This window comes from Centroberyx gerrardi, chromosome 2 (assembly GCF_048128805.1).
Source record: "Centroberyx gerrardi isolate f3 chromosome 2, fCenGer3.hap1.cur.20231027, whole genome shotgun sequence".
NCBI lineage: Eukaryota > Metazoa > Chordata > Actinopteri > Beryciformes > Berycidae > Centroberyx > Centroberyx gerrardi.
This window is the reverse complement of record NC_135998.1, coordinates 14,801,100-14,824,361: the sequence shown is the minus strand read 5'-3', so window position 1 is coordinate 14,824,361 and position 23,262 is coordinate 14,801,100. Positions and strand designations below refer to the sequence as shown.

General features: G+C 41.6%; 3 protein-coding genes across 3 annotated transcripts; 2 read left to right on the top strand and 1 right to left on the bottom strand.

Annotated features, from left to right (window-relative positions):
• Positions 1-3,183: 3,183 nt before the first annotated feature.
• On the top strand, positions 3,184-11,178 carry gmcl1 (germ cell-less, spermatogenesis associated). The gene is made up of 15 exons (XM_071913563.2): positions 3,184-3,530; positions 4,291-4,473; positions 4,606-4,729; positions 4,917-5,013; positions 5,144-5,241; positions 5,872-5,984; positions 6,094-6,159; positions 6,381-6,465; positions 6,573-6,663; positions 6,776-6,916; positions 7,431-7,500; positions 7,662-7,737; positions 7,821-7,966; positions 9,397-9,484; positions 9,602-11,178. Exons 2-15 carry the CDS (start codon positions 4,298-4,300, stop codon positions 9,740-9,742), a joined length of 1,512 nt encoding a protein of 503 aa, XP_071769664.2. The 5' UTR covers positions 3,184-3,530; positions 4,291-4,297; the 3' UTR covers positions 9,743-11,178.
• A 3,367-nt stretch (positions 11,179-14,545) lies between these two features.
• Positions 14,546-16,703, bottom strand: fam136a (family with sequence similarity 136 member A). The gene is made up of 3 exons (XM_071913541.2): positions 16,414-16,703; positions 16,134-16,274; positions 14,546-15,535 (listed from the first exon to the last, which is right to left on the bottom strand). The coding sequence occupies exons 1-3, from the start codon at positions 16,498-16,500 to the stop codon at positions 15,347-15,349; spliced, it is 417 nt and encodes a 138-aa protein (XP_071769642.1). The 5' UTR covers positions 16,501-16,703; the 3' UTR covers positions 14,546-15,346.
• Positions 16,704-17,051: 348 nt separating this feature from the next.
• Positions 17,052-20,819, top strand: pcyox1 (prenylcysteine oxidase 1). The gene is made up of 7 exons (XM_071913540.2): positions 17,052-17,329; positions 17,578-17,722; positions 18,650-18,856; positions 18,983-19,157; positions 19,325-19,536; positions 19,641-19,793; positions 19,909-20,819. Exons 2-7 carry the CDS (start codon positions 17,611-17,613, stop codon positions 20,577-20,579), a joined length of 1,530 nt encoding a protein of 509 aa, XP_071769641.1. The 5' UTR covers positions 17,052-17,329; positions 17,578-17,610; the 3' UTR covers positions 20,580-20,819.
• Positions 20,820-23,262: the final 2,443 nt, after the last annotated feature.

The following is a 23,262-nucleotide window of genomic DNA, read 5'->3' as shown; positions in this document are numbered from 1 at the left end:
ATACAAAAAGCAAAAAGCAGTAAAATCGCTTTTTTATTTATTGCACTTAAATGAGTAAAACGATTGATACGAAGGTACACGCATTGTTTAAGGATTACAACTAGTAGATTTATAAATGTCCATCATAGGCTATACAATGAAAAAAATCTATTGCCCTCTAACCGCCATCCTCAAAGTCTTTCATCAAGGTGCCTTTCTTTATGTACTTTCTTTTCCCAGATGTAGCCAAAGCTAATTTAGTTAATCAATTTGATGGCTTTTTTGAAAACAGACAATGAGCAAGCAGGGTGAATGCATGTGATGTGTCAAGACTTTCCATCTTGGTCAGCAAGATACGACTAAAGATGGAGTTTATTGAGTCTGGCTTTACATTCTTCAAATGTTTTCCATATATTTAGGTTTTCACATTCTTTTTTATCCTCTGTGTGTGTTCCAAGATACTTCACAGCTGTCTTTACTGGGATACCGTTGGAGGCCACCAGAGGGCAGTCATGTATTTTCATTAATTCACATTTGTTCAGATTGAAGTTTAACCCAGATGCTTTGGAAAGGTGATTAATATGTTGTAGCCTAGTACTTTGGGGGGGGGGGGGGGTATCCTCTCTGGGTTTTAGGAAGATGACTAACTATATGATAACTGATGATACATATGATAACTAACTGGCTACTTCATGTAACATGCTGATCTGCAGCTATTAAAAAGGGGAAGGGAGATATGGAGCAACCTTGGTTATGTGTTGTTTGATGTTAAACCTATATTTGAGCTACCATCTTGTAAAGCAACTGACCTGCTGGTATCTTGACAGAGGGATTCAACTATTTTCCTAAACTGCTCTCCAAAACCATATAGCCTAACTCAAGAGAGCATGGAAGGCGTGCTCCACCATGTTGAATGCCTAATAGGAGTCTGTGAATAGGATAAATCCATCATCCTTCACAAAATCTCTATAATCAAGTACAATATAGAATCAGTTGTAAGCTATATTGTTGTGTATGGGTCTGCCTTTGATGAGACCAGATTGTGTACATCTGTATGATTTGGGTAATTCCTGTCTTAACTCGGGTGGTAGGCCTATATAAGTTAGTAAGTTTGTAGTTATTATTGAGGAGAGTTTTGCTAATTACATAATAGTTTAGGGTCCTTTTCAGGTTTAGGTATAAGAATAATTATCCATATTTGTATTCATCGATATTTACTATTTCATAGTAGTAGGAAGTGTATGTTTGAGGCTATTTGTAGGAAGTTACTCACCCCAGAACTGACTTTGCCATAATCCTCTTCTCCCTCCCGCTTGAACTTGTCCCTGCCACTTCACCTCAGTGCCCTAACTGTGTATGATTAGGACTGATGTACTCAGTTTCTCCCTTAGTCTGAAGAACTGTTTTCCAACTGTCTTCCTCCAACTTACCTGCTGCCTCTAAGACCGTAAGTTTATGAAAAAAGTGATTATTTACTGTTTGAAATTCTGTTCATTGTTAATAGTGAAAGATATTTGATTTTGTAGATTTCTTTAACATTAATCTGATTTCTGTTGGATGCACTTTACCGGTGATTAGACCTGTCAATCAGCTTAATCATTCAGCTTTGGCAGTTAATACTTGTTATTGTTAATTGTTAATACGTGTTTAATACTAGTTGGTATTATTTTTGTTCATAAAAATCACACCCTTCATTGTTTCTTGAAGGGTGTGAAGAAGAAGAGGAATTCTTTTGCATAAGTGTGTGTAGAAATTAGTGGTTAGTCTAAAACATCTACTGCAGGCAAGAGTGGAAGTAACTAATTGCATTTATTGTAATTCAGTAGCTTTTTTGTGTAGGCCTAGTTGTACTTTTTATGAGTATTTCTAAAGTCAGCAATTTTACTTTGACCTGAGTAGGTTTTTGCTGAGGAATTATTAGCTAGCCTACATTTTAAATCACATTCATTACACAGTACAAATGTAGTGGCTCTACCTAAGCATCAGAAACTGGACCAACATAAATTGGCCATTCACAGTGAGAACAGTCATCTGGCTTTACTTTGCTTGTGCATTTTAAATGTTCCAATTTTGTTTGAACTCTGTCCTCTCATCCTTTTAGAATTGCATGGGACAGATCACATTTAACAATGTTCTCTTTTAGTTCTCTTTCTCTAGGTTTTTACACCAGTAGCCTAATTTTACTTTCACATAAGTAAGCAAAGTAACAGGACATTCTAGTAGGCCTACCCTTTCCACCACTGTAGACCTGTAGATAAACACTGCGAGACTTTATCGCACTCTTCGGCGTTACATCAGCCTCACATGTGTCGGTTATCTATCTGGGGGAGAGGTTGGTGTGCGAGGTTTCAAATTGTCCAAAACACAGAAACCTAGCCTAATAGAAACAAGAAAGCACCCGTTGCCTTGGATACAGACGCAGCTGTCTCGTGCGGAAAACCCACGTAGCCGACCATCCCAAGGTGGCTGGAAACCCCATGTAAAGTCTGAAGATTAAAACAACTGTATATACAAGCGCAATAAACCACTAAGATAACGATTATATTCACATTTACAGATACATGTTTTGCCAGCGCCTGTGCTTGGCATGTTTTTTCGGACGCGTCTTTGTTATCACTCTGACGCTATGAATTATGGGAAATTCCCCCTTGCCTTGGTTTGCAGCAAGGAGTTTCTATATTAAGGGTTTGCAGTCTTACTAGCCCGCATGAAAAGCCTAGCCCCACTGGGATCCACAACTGTTTAATAACCTTACATAAATATATCATTTGTCATTGAGTTTTACGGCTTTTTGATATTTTTTGGTGATCTGCATCTATCTTTTTTATTACACATCTCAACTAGGCCCCAAAGGTACAATGAGAGGGTGGTAATGAATAAAAAAGAAAAACGCTAAAGACCACACAAGACAACAAGATCAAGACACAAACAATGTTTATCACAGTGACAAAAACAGAAGACGTGTCACATAAACTGAATCCATCATCAGACAATCATCTGGTAGACAACTGCATTAACAAACGATATGTAAATAGAAATATCATCCCTCCATGTCCATTAAATAAAAAAGAAAGACAGCACGGCTTGTTTGCTGCCATGTTTTCCAGACTTGCAGTCAGCCTGTCGCACGGTAGATGGCGCCGTTGCGCAAAGTAGCATCTTGTGACGTAGAATTGCTACTAGCAACCAAGCGAAGAAGACAAAAAGCAACCACAAATTTGTAGGTTAGTTCACATCATCTGCTGCCTCCGGGATTTACATTCTTCTGATTTTTGAAAAATGTAACTGGATCTAAATAGTGCTTTTCGTGATAACACATGATTCGTTTTGTACGGAAGAACGGAGTGTCAGAAGCAACGCTGCTATTTTTTTCTGACTTCTTTTTGTTTTGAATGTAGCCGCTAAGCTAGCGTTAGCTCCACGGCTTGTCTAGCGAACCAGACAGGGAAGACTGGCTTGTCGACGTCTGATGAACTGTGAGACCTGAGATAAACAGCCGTCCGCCCTCTAAAACACACTTCTCCCTCAGATTGTCCTGTGCTGATCACCAGGTAACCCGCTGTCATTTCAGTAAGATGTACCGTTTAGTTGATATTGGTTTAGTTACCTCTGGAGTAGCCCGGACGGCCTCAAGATGTCGCTGCGAGTAACGTTATTTTGCGTGAACAACTTGCACCTTGAGTCCGAGCGCAGCCCATGTAAAACTTATTACATCTCGACCACATATCGCCTGGGCAAGAAGCGGCTGGCTAAAACCGGGATGTGACCTTTTGTTGACAAGGGACTGTTACCTGGAGGCATGCCATCTGCCTGGGTAGCTACAGCGCCCACAGAGGAAGTCCAAACAGCCTCAAGGTGGCACTGAGTCCGTTTCTGAGACGTTCAAAGTGGATATTAACACCTAGATCGAGCTTTAAGTGTCTATTTTTCCACATATATCGGTGTTGCATGTACTGAAGGAGGAAGCCATCGCTCCAGATTCTGCATGGTTTTGCATGCGTCGCGCTCAGACTCAAGATGCAAGTAAATGCAAATAATTCGCAGCGCCATCTTGAGGCCGTTCGGGCTACCTTTGTAGATAGACATTCAGCCAGAAGTATGTGTAGCTGCAGCTGACATGCCTCCAGACAAGAGTCCCTTATCAAATAACACCTGCGATCCCATTTCATCTGCTTTTTTCTTGGGCATTTAAGCTGATATCCTTTTTGACAGAGACCTACACACATACGATTGGCATGTCTTTGGTTAATACAATGTCAAGATTTAGCTGATCTTTTGTTTTTGTTTTTGTGTGTGTGTCTCTGTTGAAAGGGTAAAGATGGGCAACCTGGGCAGCAGGTTCCAGTCGTCCTCTCAGGGACCAGAGGAGGTTGCGGAGGGTGCATGCACCAGCCGCAAACATGGCTGTGAGTGTAAGAAGAGGAAACGCAATGCCCACTGTGACTGTGACAGTGAACAGGAGGAGGAGGACGCCGTACTAGATACACCTCGCAGGCAAGAGATGAATCCCACCGAATGGTCCTATATAACAGCCCGTTCAGTGTCAGATCTCATTTAGTTGGTAATCTTTTGTCTTACCCTTGCTTTTGCCTCTCCTCTGCTGGCATGTTTTCAAACTTGGAACAGGAAAAAATTGAAAAGCACATCGAGATACATCTATCAGACCTTGTTCCTGAATGGGGAAAACAGTGACATTCGCATCTGTGCCCTGGGACAGGAGTGGAATCTCCACAAAGTGTACTTGTGCCAGGTAAAACACGAAGAGAGACACACACACACACACACAACGAATACAACCAGTCATACACTCTTTCATGTAGGTTAAGCCTGTTGTCTATCATTTAATATAATCTCTCTCTCTCTCTCTCTCTCTCTCTCTCTCTCTCTCTCTCTCTCTCTCTCTCCCCCTCCCTCCCTCCCTCTTTCTCATTTTGCAGTCGGGGTATTTCTCCAGCATGTTCAGTGGCTCTTGGAAGGAGTCCAACATGATGGTAATCAAGTTGGAGATCCCAGACCAGAACATTGACACAGAAGGTGAGCACCTCAGTCACAGAAAATAGCAATGGATTGATGGGTTGATTTTTTGAGTCGGTTGAGTCCTTTTGCTGATAGCGCTGAACTGTTTTGTGTGTGTGTGTGTGTGTGTGTGTGTGTGTGTGTAAAGCTCTACAGGTGGTATTTGGATCCTTATACCGGGACGATGTTCTGATCAAGCCCAGCAGGGTCGTCAGTATCCTCGCCGCTGCTTGTATGCTACAGCTGGTCAGTAGATTGACAGAATCTGTGTCTCAACTGCGAAGTTTCCATATGGACTGAAATGAGATTTTGTACATGGACAGGTGTTACCAACACATGCATTTTAGCACCGTTCAAAGAGTATTTATTTCAAATTATTTCCTACACTGAGCCCCTGAGTGGGAACATTCACCGTTGACTTTCATGTTCACACAAAGAAGTCATAAAAAGAGATTTAATTTACATACTTTCACAATTGAAAGATGATTAGCTGAATTCAAATGATACCACATCATTTTACATCACTGACACATTGAGAGTGTCACCCTATCATCTTAACTCCTACACAGTTTTAGTTGGCAAACCAGCTGAAGTTGACTGCCAGATGGAGTCTATAAGCTACAGTGGAGTGTAACACATACAGCCTGTTTAAGTATTAACAGCCATAACCAAATGGTTATGTGCTTCACAACTAACAGGGTAAATTAGCTGTTGGTTGTAAGCTGCCACAACACCTTTGTGAATAATTCAGACTGCAGTTCTGCTGCTGGCAATAACCTTAAAAATGATATTTCTGGGCAGGTGGATTTGTTTTATATAAATGTGATCAGATGATCTAAAACCTGATGAAGTCCTGTGGTTTGTTGATGTTGACAGGATGGCCTGATCCAGCAGTGCGGAGAGACCATGAAGGAAAACATCAGTGTGAAGACGGTGTGCGGTTACTATTCTTGTGCTAGTATCTACGGCTTGGATTCAGTCATGAAAAAGTCAGATTTGAATTCATTTGTTATTTCAAGTCACAATAACTAATATGTAAATGTGACATTTATGGTGTGTACTTACATGGTGCGTATGTTTGTGCATCTGTTGTTGCAGGTGTCTTGAGTGGCTTCTGAACAACCTCATGACTCACCAGAATGTCGACCTCATGAAAGAGCTTGGGTATGCATTCTCAATATTCTTCATCTTCTACATCTTCTTTAACCTTTTGCCCTCGCTTGTAAGTGAGACTTGTGTTAAAAGTGTGATTTCCTTGTTTAATGAAGGCATCAAATCAGATTGTATACTGTCATAAAGCTCTTGATTATGGTTTAGCAGAATAACCAGGTTTCAATCCACAGTGTAAAGTCTGTGCACTGAATGTCTCCGTGCTTCATTTACAGGGTAGAGGTGATGGAGCAGCTCATCCACTCGTCTGACCTGTTTGTCATGCAGGTGGAGATGGATGTATACACGGCTCTGAAAAAGGTACAAGGAGAAAAGTCATATCTTTTATCCCTCTCAGATACACTCACTGTATTATCAAATCTATCTCTGTTTGTAATGACTCTCTTCATAATTCCCTCTGTCTGTAGTGGATGTTTCTGCAGCTCAATCCATCCTGGGACGGCCCAATCAAGCAGCTTCTGGCTGACGCTGATGCCTGGCTTTGCAAGCGCAGGACAGGTAAGGAGTAAAGACACTTCTTGTGTTGTGAAATCGTATCTTCATACCCAGTCTGCTTTGTTGCTTGATGCATAGACGTTTGACTTTCTCTCCATTTGACCTTTTTCTACAGACCTGTGTGAGAAGGAGCCCTTCTTGAACACGGAGGAAGGTGTACCTTTTCTTTCCGTTTTCAAATATGTCCGCCTCCAGTATATCATTAACGACCTGGCGTCCGCACGCATCCTGGAGAGAGACAATATTTTGCCCCCAGGTAAGATGTGGTTCTACCTGAAGTAATTTCATGAACGTGCATCTAAAAGGCGATAGCAGATAATCGGGGTGTCTGGGAAAAAATACTTAAATTGCATAATCTAAAACTCAACGCCTTAAGGGGTCTTGAATTAGGGCTGGGTGATAATTCGGTATTATCATTTATCATGTTTCAGTGAAATTATATGGTCATGATATGGTGATTTTGGGATTTTGGGACACAGAATTCTGCTGTCTAAATAAATGATAAGCAAATTTTATTTAAAAACTCTCACAAAACAAGGTATGAAACATTTTAAGGAATATTATTTGAAAATTTCAATGTCACTTATTACAGTTGTCTTATATTTAATTCTAACTGGTATTAAAAAGTAGACATACTCTTAAATTTAACTTGATGAAACCTGAAGACACACTATAATGCAGTAAGCAATTCCATTATATTGTTCTAACTGGTCTTTCCCATGTGTGTATGTACCTTGTGTGTATTTTTCTGTTCATACCTCATATTCCAGAATGGCTAACGTCGGTGTACAAAAACCAGTGGTTCGCCATGCTCCGCACAGAATTCGACAATGACAATGGGTGAGGAACTGAGACCCAAACCACTGAAATTATTCTATGACCTATTTAATTTCACCAGTGTCTGTCAGCTGCTGTGTCGTCTTGATGCAGCTGTGTAAATCCTATACAGTACATACAATTTTAACGCTGTGTTGATGATAAAGGTAGCTGTGTGTCTTCAGTCCCCAGGAAGCTAACAAGGAGGAGTTTGAGCTGAGCAGCATGAGGTGTGGCAGGAAACTGACTAAAGATGGGGATGTGAGTTGGACAGTCTCCCAAAGCATTGTGTGTAATATCGTATTTTCTGTAGAAAGTAATGAGTGATATCTTCCTCTCCTCAGTACTGCTGGCGGTGGACAGGCTTTAATTTTGGTTTTGACCTGCTGGTGACCTACACAAACCGCTTCATAGTCTTCAAAAGGAATACATTGAGTCAGCCATGTGGGGGCGCTGTGAGTCTGCAGCCACGGAGGCATCTGGCATACAGGTCAGTCCTCTACCCGGACAGATCATTCACTGTATCTACAAACTGTGTTTAGCTCCAAGTTGGTATATTGAGTATTCCAGGATGTCATACTGTTTTCCAGGTTGAATGAGTTGGCATCAGAAAAATTCTAACTGTATAGTATAGTAAAGAAATACCTACAACAGGTAGAATATTATATTGAATATTGTTATGCTGAAGCATTTAGTTTTTTTCCCACACTGCATGCTCCAGTGTGCAGCACAGTTAGTAGTGATAAGTACTTTTGAACCATTTTTGTCCTCAATAAGTCTTTATGAATCTGTGGTTTAGATGTAAGACTTGTTTTTCTTCATGTTCAGGCACCTATTCAGACCTTTATAATCCAGTAGTGAGTTTTTACAGCTCTAGATCCTATATTCCTATGTACAGTTTAATCTAGAAATTAATAATGTTATTAATGTTAATTTATTTTGCATTTCAACTATGATATCAGTAGTTGTCAGTCAACTCAGAGGAGTTTTGTTTATATTCTGTGCCTGTTGTGTGTGGGGGAAAATGACAAGGCTAAGGGGGAAAAAATGTAAGTGCTGAAAAGTTTCTGTAGGCATGTTTACTTTTCTCAAGAACTTCTCACGATTTGTCCATCAGTCACACCCATGTCTGTTTACTTTTCTTGCCTCCACTTCCAGCCCTTGTCTCAAACATCAGTCTGATTCTACACTCAGTTTCAAATTAAAATACATTTGATGTTTCTTGAGGAAAGTTGAGACATCGTAGAAATAAAAACATCTTGAGCTTTTTAATTTAGGACAGCCAAATTTCAGTTCATATCATCACTGTGGCCTTGCAAGCAGGCAACACTGAACTGGAAGAATGAGTCGGTTTTAAATCTGACGTTTTTGGAAAATGCATTTAGACACTTTGGTGAAGAAACGGTTAACTTGGAAAATCCTGTATTCATAATTTTGGGGCTTAATTTACCCTCAAATATCGAGAATTACCCTTTTGATAAGATTCCTCATTTATTAGTGAAAGAGTAATACTAAGGCACTGGGTAGAGGAGGGCCCACCTCCAATTACTGAATGCCTACAAGTGAGGCAAGATTTGAAAAAAACAATTGCTATCTCTAGTGGCTAGCCAGTCAAGAATGGGTCTAGTAAGAAGTGAGCCATGGAAGTTTTGCATATACTTTCATGTTTGTGGTAGTATGCAATTTTTGGGACCCATTTTTTGCTTAAGTTCGGTGAGTTTTAGTTTGTGTTGAAAGTTACAGAAACGTTATCTACTGAAAGTGTAATAGGAACCTCGTTCTTCCTTCTAGACCACAGTTAGAAAGGTGCAACTGAGCTGAGTTGGTTGGCATACATCATTAATATAAAGTGAACCACAGGTGTTTGTTTAATAAAACATTGTGTTTATCCAACTCCTTTGTCCATCTCTCTTTGTCCAGGTTACGTCTCGCCTCGTTTGATAGCCGAGGAAAACTGGTTTGCAGTCGCTCGACGGGTTACCAGCTCCTCACCCTCGAGAAAGACCAGGTCAGTGAGGAATACTAACCACGTCTACACTGCACTGACTCAACTGTCCTGCTGTTGCTGTGCACATGAAATGCAGTTGTAGAGTTAACTAACATTCCTCCTCCTTCACTCACTCAGGAGTATGTTGTGATGAACCTGGACAGCCGCTTGTTGTCATTCCCCCTCTACGTGTGCTGTAACTTCCTGTACACGTCGCCCCAGCTGGACCACCGGCCAGACGCCTCAGAGCAGGAGAGCAGCGCCCACAGTGTGTCTTGATACCCGTTGGACCACAATTAACTGCTACCATTCCCTGGGTAATGCTTCACTCATACGCTCATTACTGACACAAACTTGACCTTCAGTCCGACCGGCCCATGGCACATCAAACACCTCTTGGACATCGGACATGACATCTGCATGCTTTGTAGCTCAGTGTAGTGTTTAGGGGAAATGTTTTGTATCTAATATTTAGTGTTTGGGCACAGCTATACACGGGGTATACAAAATAACGGAAACACATCACGATATATGGATATTGAGTACCTAATGAGGAGTACGGCCACCTTTTGCCTTCAGAGCAGCTTCAGTCCTTGGATTTCTGTCCTACAAGTCCTGAACTGTTTGTACCGGGATATCGGACCATTCTTCAAGAAGGAGAGACTGCAGCTCTTTGAGGGAAGAAGAAGGTGGAAATTTACTTTGGACTCTGCACTGCAGAGCTTTCCATAAAGGCTCAGTGATGTTTAGATCTGGCAACTGGGCTGTGGAAGGGACTTCATGTGTGGACTTCATCCTGGTGTTTATGAAACCACTCTTGAATTTGTTTAGTAGTGTGTATGGGGGCATTATCATCTTGAAATATGGGAACATTGTGAGGGAACATCATCGGAACCAATGAGATTGACTGTTACAGATCCACTGTGTTGACACAGTTGACAACAGACATTGTGCGGTGAAGGCAGTCTTTGTGTTTCTCCAAACTGTAAACCCGTCCAGATGTAGGAAAGAGGCAGAAAGACGACTCATCAGACCATCTTACTTTTTCCACTGCTCAGGGCTCCAGGCCCTTCTCGCCGAGCAAGATTAGTGAGTATAGCGAGCTAAATTTGGGCTTAACCCTTTTCAGTTTCATGACGGTGGCTCACTTTTCAGCGGGGTTGATCACCATGGTAACTGAGGCTGTACACCTAACCTGCTCCGGAGCAGGTTATGTTGCCTCATTACTGATCAACTCTCTGAAAAATGTCATCACCACTTCAAGAGGATCTCATGGACTTTATCAAAATAACCTTTATTAGAGAAATTCCAATTATAAAACCAGATATGAGCAAAAGCATTGCATTCAAATGAATGAAACACGTAATAGAAAGAACTGCAGGGGGAAACTATTGAATTCACAGATAATCAGTAGAGCTGTTTGCAGGGCAGCCGTGTTTAGAGACCAGCAGAACCACTTTGCCAGATGATTTATTACATCAGAGATATAATAATGTTTGTAGTATTTCATTCGCCCACGCTGCCTTAAAGAGGGCTTCTATCAAATAGTTGGTAGCTTAGGCTACATTATTTGATTACAGTTAAAAGCAAAGGGGTTTTGCCGGTCTCCAAACACCGTTGCCCTGAAAACAGCCTTCTTACTCTGTTAATTAAATACTATCCCCGCTGTGCAGTTCTTTCTGTCTCAGAATGCAATGTTTTTGTTTTTGTTCATATCTGGTTTTATAAATTGATTTTTTTGCAATAAAAGTTATTTTAATAACTTTAAACTTTTTTTTTTTTTTTAAGTTGTTTTAACAAAAACAAAACACTAAAATTTAAAATTTACACATAACCTGCTCATGTGTTGAATTTTAGTTTTTAGTTTTGTGGTGTTTAGCAGCTATACTGATAAATGTCTATCGCTGTCGGTCGACTTGCGACCTCTGTTCCTCTTTTGCGATGCAGTTTATCTCTTTGGCATACTGTATGTTGTCAGGATTTTGAGACTGTTCCCCTTACCACATTAATTACTTTTTTATTTTGGTTTTTTTTTTACCTGCAATTTGGGCACCGACTTTGGCGTCTTTGGAACTGTTAGTTACCTCATGTTGCTTTGAAAACTCATAAAAGTGGTGATTGTCAGACTTCTTTAAAAGTTGCCACACACTGCTAACTCACATTCTGCTTAATATGACTCGCTTGTGTAGCTGCCATTGTAATTGTGAGTTGTTTTTCATTTGGGGTTTCTATTATTTATTTGTACTTCATTTGTATGATTTATTTTTGCAAAAGAAAATATGTATAAAACCTTCGACTGCCAATAAAACTGCCCACCCAAGTGGGCTGTGGTGCTATCTCCTTCTCCAAAATACGTCTTTACTACACTGTACAGTTATTGCTTTCTTGATGCCTCTGTAGCTATGACAGGCAACATGAGTTACTCCTGATTGATATTGAACATGTCTTCCGACAAAGTTTTTTTTTTTCTGAATTGGAACAGAAGACAAATGCTGGTAGAGCGGACTTTGAGAGTATCAACTTGATTGATTTGTGGTCGCTCTGAACATGGGGTGTCAGATCTCTCTTCACCTGTGAAGAGGAGCAGGACTCACAATCCAGCCACTTTCATGATGGGGAGAAATCCCCAAATTACCCCTCAGAGATTAGGGCATAAAACAGGAATTTTGAAATCAAAGGACAAACCATGATGTTTCCCCAGTAGAACATACATTAAATAATAAGAATATTACAAAACATATGAAAATAGTCAAATTCTCAGTGCCAGAGCCCCAAAAACATGCGTGACTGTGCGGTTGATTTGTCTGCAAAGGACAGAACCCAGGACAGACTGTCAGCATGATGGGACGGTGTTTGAGAGGAAGAGGGGGGTAAAGATGAAGATAATGATTATGTAAAGTAGAGGTTATGAAACAATATGTAAGGTTTTGGAAAGATTGTAGACAAAATGTTTATTATATAAAAACCGACATCTCAACAGTATATAGAAACCTCAAAATGAAAATAACAATTGTTGGGAGGTTGGTATTTGGGTTGCTAGTGATGGGAATTTAAAGTAAAATATTTTTTTCTGTAGCTATTTTCAGGGGTGACTGTTAAAGCGTTAACAAAGTAGTCCAGCAGTTTGACTCCCTTAATGTCACCGATCACGCATAATCCCACAAGAAATCACTCCAAGCACTCAGATAAGACTCTGATTGATACTATTCTTTCAAATACTCATAAGTATCAATTTGGTGTAATGACTGAAGTGATCACTCCTTTATTGCATACATGTAGCTGTAATAACTGTTTTTATTTATCATAAACGATCACTGAAAAACTTCAGCAGACAAGCATTCCTACACAACACAGCCTCTGCAAAATAGATTCAGCTTGATCTCCTCTGTTGACGACACCTGATCCTTGTTTCATCTCTTTTGTTTGCTCAATATGCCTTCATTGGAAATGAAAATGAGAAGAGATGGGTGATCCATTTCAGACATGCACCTGAATTCACTCTCGCTCCCCACCAACACTTTTTCACATCTTTCAGAATTGTGTACTAGGCAGAGACTGGCTGAAAAATGTTTACGCACTCTTTAATGCAGTAAACCACATTCTTACTGATAGATTATGAAGTATTGGTGTCACTGCACACCCTTTTGTCTGGTTTTCTTTCTGACAGTATCAGTGTCAAGTCAGAACATTTGCTGTCACTAAGAAAGTGCCTCAAAGGTCAGTTCTGGGCCCAAGCCTTTTTTCCCCCAATATAAATGAACGCCAGCCTCAGAGTTGTAGGTATTTCCAATGTTCATTTGTGTGCAGATGACACAGTTTTCTATTCAGTTGGCCTCTCTCCAGAGTGTGTTTTGGTCTCTCTTCAATACATTTTTGATAGGATTCAGCAGTCCAACGTTTCCTTGCTAAACTTGGTGATGAATACAAAGACAAAGGCCATGTGGTTTGGTTGGAAAAACAATCTGGACCCCCGGAGCTTTCTGTCTAATTGTGTTCAGAGCTTGAGGCGGTCACTTCTTACCAAGGCACAACCGCCTGGGTGTTTGGTGAGACTGTACCTGATCCTTCAACCAGCACATTCAGAAATGTCAGGCACAAGTCACACCTCGTCTTAAGCTTTCTCTGCCGCATCTGTTACTCAGCTCCCTAAACTAATTCTGGTCCAGTTGACTATCTGACCCGTGTTAGATTATGGTCATGTAATTTACACTGCAGCAAGTTAAGGTGCCAAGAGAAACCCTTCTTGGTTTGACTACCCTGCTTTGGGCATCTGCTGCAAATGAATACGTTTTGTGCATCACATTTCCGTCCAAGTCCCCAAAATCAGGTCCTGCTGAGTCCGGTCCTTTTTATCCGATGACTGGTATCTGTTGCAAAGGACCTAAAATGAGGTTTTAGTCTCCGTATCTGCATTCAACAACTTGTATTCTAGACATTTGTATGTTTGTTGTATTACATCCCAGTAATCCCTTCTAACACCTTTCTTTTTGACTGCTGGTATCATTGAAAATATTTCACTATGATTCTTTGTTTGCTTATTGATGTTTGTCATTAAGCTATATTATTTTGGCTTTGTCTGCTGAATCCTATCATTCTCCAGCTTGCTGCAATATGGTCTATTGTTGTTGTTGGTCTACGTAATTCATATCTTGTGTTTTTATTAATTGACTCCCCCTGCCTAACCCATTTCCCGCAAAGGGCCCTTTGTTATTGTAAATATGGATTTGTTCTTAATTCCCTGACCTACATAATTAAATTGGTTTCACCAAAGTTCGAGATTCAAAACATTTTTGAATAGAATGTTGTTTTGGACCAATTAAATGGGTTGTGGGATTTACCTGGATCTAGGATCTTCTAGTATTTGTTTATGTACAATTTTCGCACTCATTCAGGCAGCAACTTTACAACATCGTTTCTTCTCCCATTATTTGTATATGATAGAGAATGTTTCTCCTCAGTCATTAAAACTAATGTAATAACAGCTACAGTATATTGATATGTTTGTCTTTGCCTACTAATAATACTCTTTAAGCAGAACTCTAATGTGCTTGATATTTTAGTAGTAATGCAGTCCACAAACAGTTACATCTACAGTAGTTTAATTTCAATATAAACAAATTTCACCAATGGGGAAGACAAGCACAGCACACACTGAACATCAAAGAACAGAACAACAAAGATGGATGAGAGAGTCGAGGGAGGAGAGAACTGATAACGGCGAAGAGCTTCAGAGTTTAAATCCGGCTGAGAAGAGTCATTTATAAAATCCTAAAAATAACCATATGTCATTCAAAATTTTATCCATGAATAGATGCAAGTTTATGAGATGTTTACATGATGTACATTTCCAATAATTGAAATGTAAAACTCATATTTGCACAGATTGAATTTACCATTAAAAAACGCATTCTAGTATACAGGTCTCTTCCTAGCAAGATTCAGCAGATAATTACATGACACCAGATGCATCGTATTACATTTCTTTCTTGTTGCAATGGCACAAATACACTGAGAACGCATGCCAAGAGGTTTCAGCTCCCAGTGTCAGGGTGGCGGTCACATCGATCACACAAAGTACGGTTAACGGGTCTCACAGTGAGAAGCTCACTCAGTCTGTGGGGATCTGTGAAGTGCATGCCGAGTCCAGTCTCCCCAACAGAAACAGCATTCAGAGGAACCTCAACCTCAGCCTCAGTAAACTCTAAGCTATACGCCACGTGTTCCCTTTCCACTTCCCCCCCCCTTGCCGTGTGTCGCTCAGTTGTTACAGGTCAAACTGACCGAGTTCACTAACCCCGCCTGCTGCGGTGCTGAGCGGAGCGGAGCGAGCCCCGGCTGGCTGGCCTACAGAGCGGACTACTGCAGCCGTCCCGCTCCCGCTCCTCACTGCGGTATAGAGTCCAAGTTCTCTTTGAGCCTGCGGGTCATGCTGGGGATCAGGTTGACGTGGTCGTCCACGCAGCTGCCCACGCAGCGGTCCATCAGCGCCCGCACCGCCGGCTCCTTGGCCCCGGAGTCAAACAGGTCCTTGGCCTTGTCGTTGCAGTGCATGGTGCACCTGGTCAGACGGTCCTGTAGGAGCAGGACAGATACAGGTCAGACCTACTGATGACAGAGACCACAGACCTCAGGGAGATGCAGTGAGCAGGGTGATCATGTGAACTGGTTGATGGCAGTGCATATTTAATGGGGTTTTTTCTTCCCAAAATAATAATAATAATAGCTTTATGTGTATAGCACTTTTCTAAAAACAATGTTTACAAAGTGCTTTACAATTAAATACAAAAAGACAGTGATGTAAAAGTACCACAATTAAATTAAATAAAGTTGAATAAAAAGAAGGTGATACACAGATACAACTAGAAAACAGAGATACAACTAAAAACAGAGCGCATTTTACATAAGTGTGTGACTAAACCACATGAATGCAAGCTGTCCCCCAAAGAAACTATAATAAATAACTAAATAAGTAAAAAAAAAAAAAAAAAAAGTAATAAAATAAAATGGAGATACAACTAAAAGGAGCAATTCAAATAAAAGCCTGTCTGTAAAAGTGTATTTCTAGAAGAGGTTATGGACGTAGTTGGGACAGTTTTTTTCTCCTGTACTTTAGAGGGGATTTAAAGGATGAAACTGACAGATAGGTTGTGCTCAGGTTGTGTTCCCTCACCTGAAATTTCTCCAGCTCTGAAGTCACCAGTCCCTGAGCCTTGGCCAGAGGAGTGTGGCACCGCTCGATACACTGGTGCACCTGTGACATTGAGTCTGTGGGCCGATCACAGCAGTCTGCGCTGCACCTGAACATAAGACCCTATGACAAGAGTTCACTTCATTAATTCAGATAACAAAAGAGCATATGATATTGAGGAGACTGGCGTTATGTAATGCATAGAAAGTTGGTGCAGAAGACTGTGTTGTGCAGTACACCATGTATTTCCACAGCCACCTACTTGCATTTTGCGGATATGGTCCCTTTCTAGGCTCTGGACCATGTCTTCGACCACCGTCTGCATGCGTGCCTGATGCGCCTCTGCCATCTCGCTCCTCTGTCCTCCTCGGTCCGTCTCGTGCTCAGGTTCAAACTCAAGACGAACTCAAACATCTAACTGCGCGGGGTCTCGGCGGTGTATCGGCGACGTCCGCGGCCAAGTTGTGGTTCGACAAATCAAGTTTCTTTACATTACAATTTGAAAATAACTAAGGTCACCTCCGTGCAAGCATGGTTCGTAAACGGCAGTTACGTCACTTCCGCCTTTCTTCCCTCAACTGGTTCTAGAAAAAAACATCTTGTTCCGTTTTGTTTGGTCTCTATCCAAGATGACGACAAGCGAGATATCTATAAAACTTGCTTCTAAATTCATGTCGACTCTCTTGATGTTTCTTCTTTGTTGCGATTATAATCCTCGTTTTGCAGCCGAGATTCATTTGCAATTAGAGAGATTCATTTGAAAATTTGAAAATGGTCGCTAAATGTGACGTGGTTTATGATATAGCCAGTAAATATATAGATATAATATATTTTACTATCACGGAAAAAGTACATATTGGCTATAACGTTACCGTGGTTTGGGTATCAAGCCCCAAAAAATAGGCGTTTTGAAAGACTTTTATTGTGAAGTCCGAATTCAAAATGTGACAGGAAGTGTGCTTCATTTTTTTAGGCTACGCTCGCGGTGCTCCGACGTGACTCGAGCTTTAACACAAGTTAGTTTTTTTCCCCCACACTAGTCTCATAGTAGCTTGTATTAACCCACCAGTTTACTGTATAACTAGACAGACGGGCAGGTGTAGCTAGCTTGACAGTTAGCCTGAAGCTTGATGGTGAAGACGACAGTTTGAAGCCGCTCCTTCTGTAACTCTGAAGCGGTGAGCACACTGTGCAGTTTATCACTTCCACTTCTAACACTTCCCCTCAGGAAGTGTTGAATAGGATGCTAACAGACAGTTATGACAGTACTGACTTCGGCAATGCAGTCAGTTGTTTACAAATTCACCTGCTGTCCTTTGAGCTGGTCTAATCTTGTGAATGTGACCTTTGACCAGGATTCATAGAGACTGTTCACCTACAACTTGACTTAACTGATAATAATGCTTTTTGTTTTCCACTTGTACAGATGCCCATTATTTCAAAGAACTAGAAGCCCACAATGAGTGTAAAAACCCTGTCACTGAGAGCGCTGCTGTTCCTGGGGATTTGTCAGACCGGGAGGAGAAGTCTAGCTTCGGCTCCAGAGCTGCGAGACCAGCCCAAGAGGATAGGTGAGCCAGTCCCAAACCTCCAGAAATCACTCCTCCTCTCCTCCACTACTTCCTGCTTTCCTCCACTACTTCCTGCTTTCCTCCATTACCTCCTCCTCTACCTCCTCCTGTCCTCTGTGACCTGGTAATTGATGTTGGTGCCACCATGTTGCTTGCTGTCCCAATTGTGGAGGAGACGAGACAAGCCGCTCCTGACGTGTCCTTTGGCGTAGGATGAACAGGTGTATCCTCCCCGGGAAGTCTTTTCAAATTTAGTGGGGGAGGGTGACCTCATTGTGACCATGCTCAGAATATGACATCATTTACAAAACTTGAAAAAAAATAAAAGGTAAACACAAGAGTGTAAGGGATTATGAAATGTAGGATGGGCTTGTTTTAATAACATCTCAGAAGAGCAATGTTGCAAGAGTCAAATTTATTAGAATTAGGCCCACTAAGAAAATTTATTCACCAATGTAGCCTGAGGAAAAAGCTTCATCCCTGAATGTGTGTTAACTCTACATAGACCAACTGTATAGTAGTTATAGTTAGTTATCAAATGAACACCGGCAGGATGGCAGCACCTTCTGCTAGGTGTGTATAAAAACTCAAAAAATAAAACCTCATCAGTAGCAGACGTCCATTTTGGATGATGGAGTAGCAAATAAATTGTCCACTTCCCCTCGCTCCCTCCTCTCCTCCACTCCATTCCTCCCCTCGTCTCCTCCAAGCTCCTTCCTGATAGAAAAGGAGTGGTAGTGAGGAAGGAAAGGAAAGGAGGAGTGAAAAAAGCTTTGGCACGCACCCCCAGTGTGAGCCTGGCATGGATAGGATGCAAGTGTGAATGCATGTAAGTGCGTGAAACGGACCTCAAGAGAATGATTTCAAATGAGCTCATCTTATAATTTGTTTGTCTTTGTTGTTGCTGTTTGTCGTGCGTCTTCGTAGCGGTGGTCGGAGCGGGCATCGGCGGCACAGCGACAGCATTCTTCCTGCGGCAGGAGTTCGGAACAGGGGTGAAGATCGATGTATTTGAACCAGGCACTGTTGGCGGGCGACTAGCGACTGTGAAGATCGGGGATTATGAGTTTGAGACGGGAGGCTCTGTCATCCACCCCCTGAACCTACACATGAAGCACTTTATTGATAAATTAGGTAACGTAATACATGAATAATCAAAACCATCATTTGTATATAGTCTAATACATAAGTTTGATACGAGTCCAACCATTATCTTTTAGTTGGAGAACTCATTGTATCTGTGTCTCCTGTGTTTGCCAGGTATTTCCCAGAGGAAGGATGTCCCGTCCAAAATGGCTATTTTTGACGGAAAGGAGCTCACCTTTGAAGAAAGCGACTGGTTTATTGTGAATATCCTGCGCTTGCTCTGGAGATACGGGCTCAACTTCCTTCGAATGCACATGTGGGTGGAGAGTGTTTTGGACAAATTTATGAGGTAAGAAAGGCCTTCATTTACTGATGTACTATAAATATAAAAACTCAGTCTGTCTCTGAAAGCAGTTGTCATGGCACCCAAATCTTACCCTTTCAGCATGAAATTCAGGAATGTTTTCACTGAAGGACTATTCTGTTGGCTATCTTAATGATCTTTGTTCTTCACAGGATCTACCAGTACCAGCAGTTCGGTTACTCCTTCTCCAATGTGGAGAAGCTGTTGCATGCGATGGGCGGTGATGGTTTTCTCACCCTGGCCAATCAGACCCTGGAGGAGGCGATGCTGGGCGAGGGATTCTCACAGATCTTCCTCAACGACATCGTGGCACCCATCACTCGTGTCAACTACGGCCAAAGTGTCCGCATCAATGGCTTTGTGGGTACGTTTCACAGTATAAACACCAGAATTTGGATTCGTTTTTTTGCTGAAAGCCCAAAGTTTTGGGAGTGTAAAAGAGTGTTAAATGTTTCTTCTTGTCTGTAGGAGCGGTGTCATTAGCGGGGGCAGATCCAGGCCTGTGGGCAGTGGACGGAGGTAATAAAAGAGTTTGCTTAGGACTGCTGTACAACTGCAAAGCCGAGCTCATCCCAGCCAGAGTGACTTCCATTTCAGTCAAGGTTCGGCCGTCCAAGTCGGGTATGGTTTAAATTCCTTCATCTGCTACATTTTGTTTTACTGATGGATTTCTCCTGTGCACGTTTTTCAGTCTTTGATCATCTCAACCTAACTGCTTTCTGCCTCCCGTTCTCAGGCACCACAGCCAGTTTCTATGAGATCAATTATGTCGGGGAATCTGGCTCAGCGCACTCCCTGTACGACATAGTGATTATAGCCACGCCGCTTCACCTGGGTAAGTCTGACATCAGCTTCTCGGGCTTCTCCCCACCAATCCCCTCTCACTACCCCGGGCGCTACCACCAGACAGTCTCCACTCTGGTGCACGGCCTGCTGAACGTGTCGTACCTCGGGACCTCAGAGCGGGCCTCGGAGTTCACGGTGTCCGACGTCCTCACCACAGACTCGAAGGACTCTGTCATCAACAGCCTGAGCTCCATCGACCCCGTGCACATCCCTCCGGGTTACGCACGCCCCCCCGCCAGCCAGACCAAAGTCTGGAAGGTGTTCTCTCCCCAGCCGCTGACCCAGGAGCAGCTGCGGCACATGTTCCTCTCCTGGGATTCGGTGTCAGAGACGCAGTGGCTGGCTTACCCCGCCTACCGCCCGCCCCACCGTAGGACCCCTCCCTTCATCCTGCATGACCGGCTGTACTACCTCAGCGCTGTGGAGTGGGCAGCCAGCGCCATGGAGATGAGCGCCATCTCCGCCAGGAACCTGGCGCTGCTGGCTCACCACCGCTGGCACAGCCTGGGCGCCAAGATAGACCAGGAGGACCTGCACACCCGTCTGAGAGGGGAGCTCTGAGGAGCGAGAAGCAGGGACGTCACTGCTTATGATGAGAAGCAAACGCAATAATATCAATCAGGCATATATCAAACACACACACACACCTACCACACCACACTGTAATAAAACTCCTATCACGGCAATCCCAACACTCTTATCAGGTATCTGGGGTGTTCAGCCCTCGTAAAACTTAACCAACGTAACTTTATTCACAGTTCGTCCTTCTCGACATTTAAAACCGAAGGCATCACCAGCAATGATAGCACAGATCTCACAAAAAAGTGGAACATTTTACTGTGCTGAATTTTGTTATCACTGTGAACTATGCATAGTGAACCATGCTGCACTGCAGGGTCGACTTAAAAATGTTCCCCTTTTTATGTCGGTGTCTTGTACAAAGTTTATTTTTAAATGGAGCTTTATGTGCATTGCTGCTGTTATGAACGCGGTGCAGCTAACGTCTGAGAAATCAGTTTGTTGGCGTCACACAAACCAACCGGCGTCACCCTGTGGCTAAACTCTTAATAATAATGTAATCATAATTATGTCCCCATGCTGATGGATTCAGGTGTCTTCCGATCATTTCTCAGTCTCTCTACCTCTTCAGCAGACTACTGTAAATCTTGTTCATGACGACAGGCAGCTGTCATCAAGAGAGTTGTGCCACCAAAAGATGTTTTCTTGGCAAATTGGAATACACAGAATTAACAAACCCATGTCTTTTCTCACTATTTAAATGTACTAATAATATAAAGACAGTCGTTGGAGAGAACCTAATCGCACTGACCAGTTAATGTCCTTGGTGTTATTCTTAAGCTTTTTCAAAACTATTGTGGTGCCTTAAAGATATCGAAGTAAATCAAACTAACTAACTGTCAAGTCTCCCTGTAATTTATAAAATCCTTTGACCATTGAATCTTTCAATGTCATTATCAATGAAATTAAAATTGTTCCATCAAACAGAGTCAGACCACCAGGACCAAACTTGTATGAGTATGATGTATCTCTGTATATTGTTGTAACATACAGGGGAGAAATTGTTTTAAAACATTCTGTATTTATCAGTTACCATTCTGGAGATCGTCAGATGTCTGTTAAAAAATGCCTACCTAGACCACTTTGATATTCTTTAACTACTTTACTCCTTCTTTCTGAAGCACTTTTAGAGTTGTTGTGTTTTTTAGATTTTCTAAGGGGTTTTCAGGGTGTGAGTATGTTTCTAAACCTACTGTAGCAAAAACTAATCAATAGTGCACTTTAATCCATAGAATAGGGTTGTTTTAGTCCCTTGTAGATACTAAAAATCAATAAAAGAAAAGGAAGTGGTATTTTGAGACCAACTGCTTCAGCACAAATAAAACGAGACCTTTTGTTAAAATGGTATTACTAATCTAAAGGCTTATTGTCTTTAGCTCTACTTGATTTGATGATTTTATTTGATTCCCAACAATATTGAAGCCTCCCAAACTGTACTGTCTGTTTTGAAAATGTTTACAATCACAATAAAGTGATGAGAGGTTGTCTGCATTGTTTTGTCATTTTACTTTTTACTCCACAGCCATCAGTTGTCATTTAATGGCAGTCTTTGCTACCTTTCCACTACTACAATTACAGTGGTCATTACACAGGTTTTTACATAGCTGCACATAGAGGTGGAACTGGGTGAAGTGTCAATCAAATATCAGGATGATCCTCTACTCTGTGGATCAGATGCCAACACACACATGATGATCCCATCATAGGACTGGGTGATAATCAGCAGTCAACTTGACGCTCAGTTTGTCTCCATGAAACTGGAACCTCTTCATCCTGTTACACTTCATATCTGAGCGCCTCGTGTGCAGGAGTGTAAACAATAATCTGTATCCTCTTTCCTAGGAAGGTGTCTCTGTTGTAATTACCTGGCCTGGTGACATCACCCCCAGATATGAATTTCCGAGTGAATCAGGTGTCTGTGTTTAATGTGTGACTGATCAAATGCTCTTGTTTACTTATGCATCAAAGTGTAGAATTTCATCCCAGCAGTCCGGCATTTATCTGTCAACTTGGAACAGGATGCACAGTAAAAAAAAAAAAAGGCTGTATCCTATTCTGTATTCAGCATTGCCATGTCAATTGATTACCTTGTTTTCTGACTTGCCATCTTCAATGCTTCTGTAAAATTACATAAATTACTAAATTAAAGATGATCAGGTGTTTGCCATTAGAGCCTATTACACTGTGGAACGGCCTGCCTGAGGAAATTAAGCTGGCAAAGTCAGTGTCTTCTTTTAAATCACTTCTCAAGACACTTTCATAGACTTGCTTTTAAGTAATTGTTTCTCTTGTTTTTAATCTTGTGTTGTTGCCTTTATTGTTTGTTCTGTGTTTTGTTGCAATATAAATAAGGTATATTATTATTATTATTATTATTAATAATAATAATATTACTAGGCTCATATGGTAGAACCTCCTCCAGCTTATTACACGGTTACTTGGTACACAGTTCTTAGGCGGTAATAAATTCCTCTTAATTTCACACAATCTCAAATTTATGTTTTCCTTCAACAAGTGAGGGTGAGAAGAGTAAAATATGCTACATTACGACAGCTAGATTTGATAATTGCTCTAGAACTGAACACATTCAAAAATGACATCAGGACCTTTTTGATCTGTTTGCACAATGGAGGAATTGTCAAACCGAGCTCCTCTGACCCTCCAT

Bases quoted from the DNA above. Each gene is read 5' to 3' on its own strand.
- fam136a (XM_071913541.2), bottom strand. From the start codon at position 16,500: ATGGCAGAGGCGCATCAGGCACGCATGCAGACGGTGGTCGAAGACATG. The intron at 16,275-16,413 runs GTAGGTGGCTGT...CTCTTGTCATAG, and splicing joins ACCATATCCGCAAAATGCAA to GGTCTTATGTTCAGGTGCAG. The intron at 15,536-16,133 runs GTGAGGGAACAC...CTGCTCCTACAG, and splicing joins CAGAGCTGGAGAAATTTCAG to GACCGTCTGACCAGGTGCAC.
- pcyox1 (XM_071913540.2), top strand. From the start codon at position 17,611: ATGAGTGTAAAAACCCTGTCACTGAGAGCGCTGCTGTTCCTGGGGATT. The intron at 19,158-19,324 runs GTAAGAAAGGCC...TGTTCTTCACAG, and splicing joins GTTTTGGACAAATTTATGAG to GATCTACCAGTACCAGCAGT. The intron at 19,794-19,908 runs GTATGGTTTAAA...TCCCGTTCTCAG, and splicing joins GGTTCGGCCGTCCAAGTCGG to GCACCACAGCCAGTTTCTAT.
- gmcl1 (XM_071913563.2), top strand. From the start codon at position 4,298: ATGGGCAACCTGGGCAGCAGGTTCCAGTCGTCCTCTCAGGGACCAGAG. The intron at 4,474-4,605 runs GCAAGAGATGAA...AACTTGGAACAG, and splicing joins GTACTAGATACACCTCGCAG to GAAAAAATTGAAAAGCACAT. The intron at 6,664-6,775 runs GTAAGGAGTAAA...CTTTTTCTACAG, and splicing joins GCTTTGCAAGCGCAGGACAG to ACCTGTGTGAGAAGGAGCCC.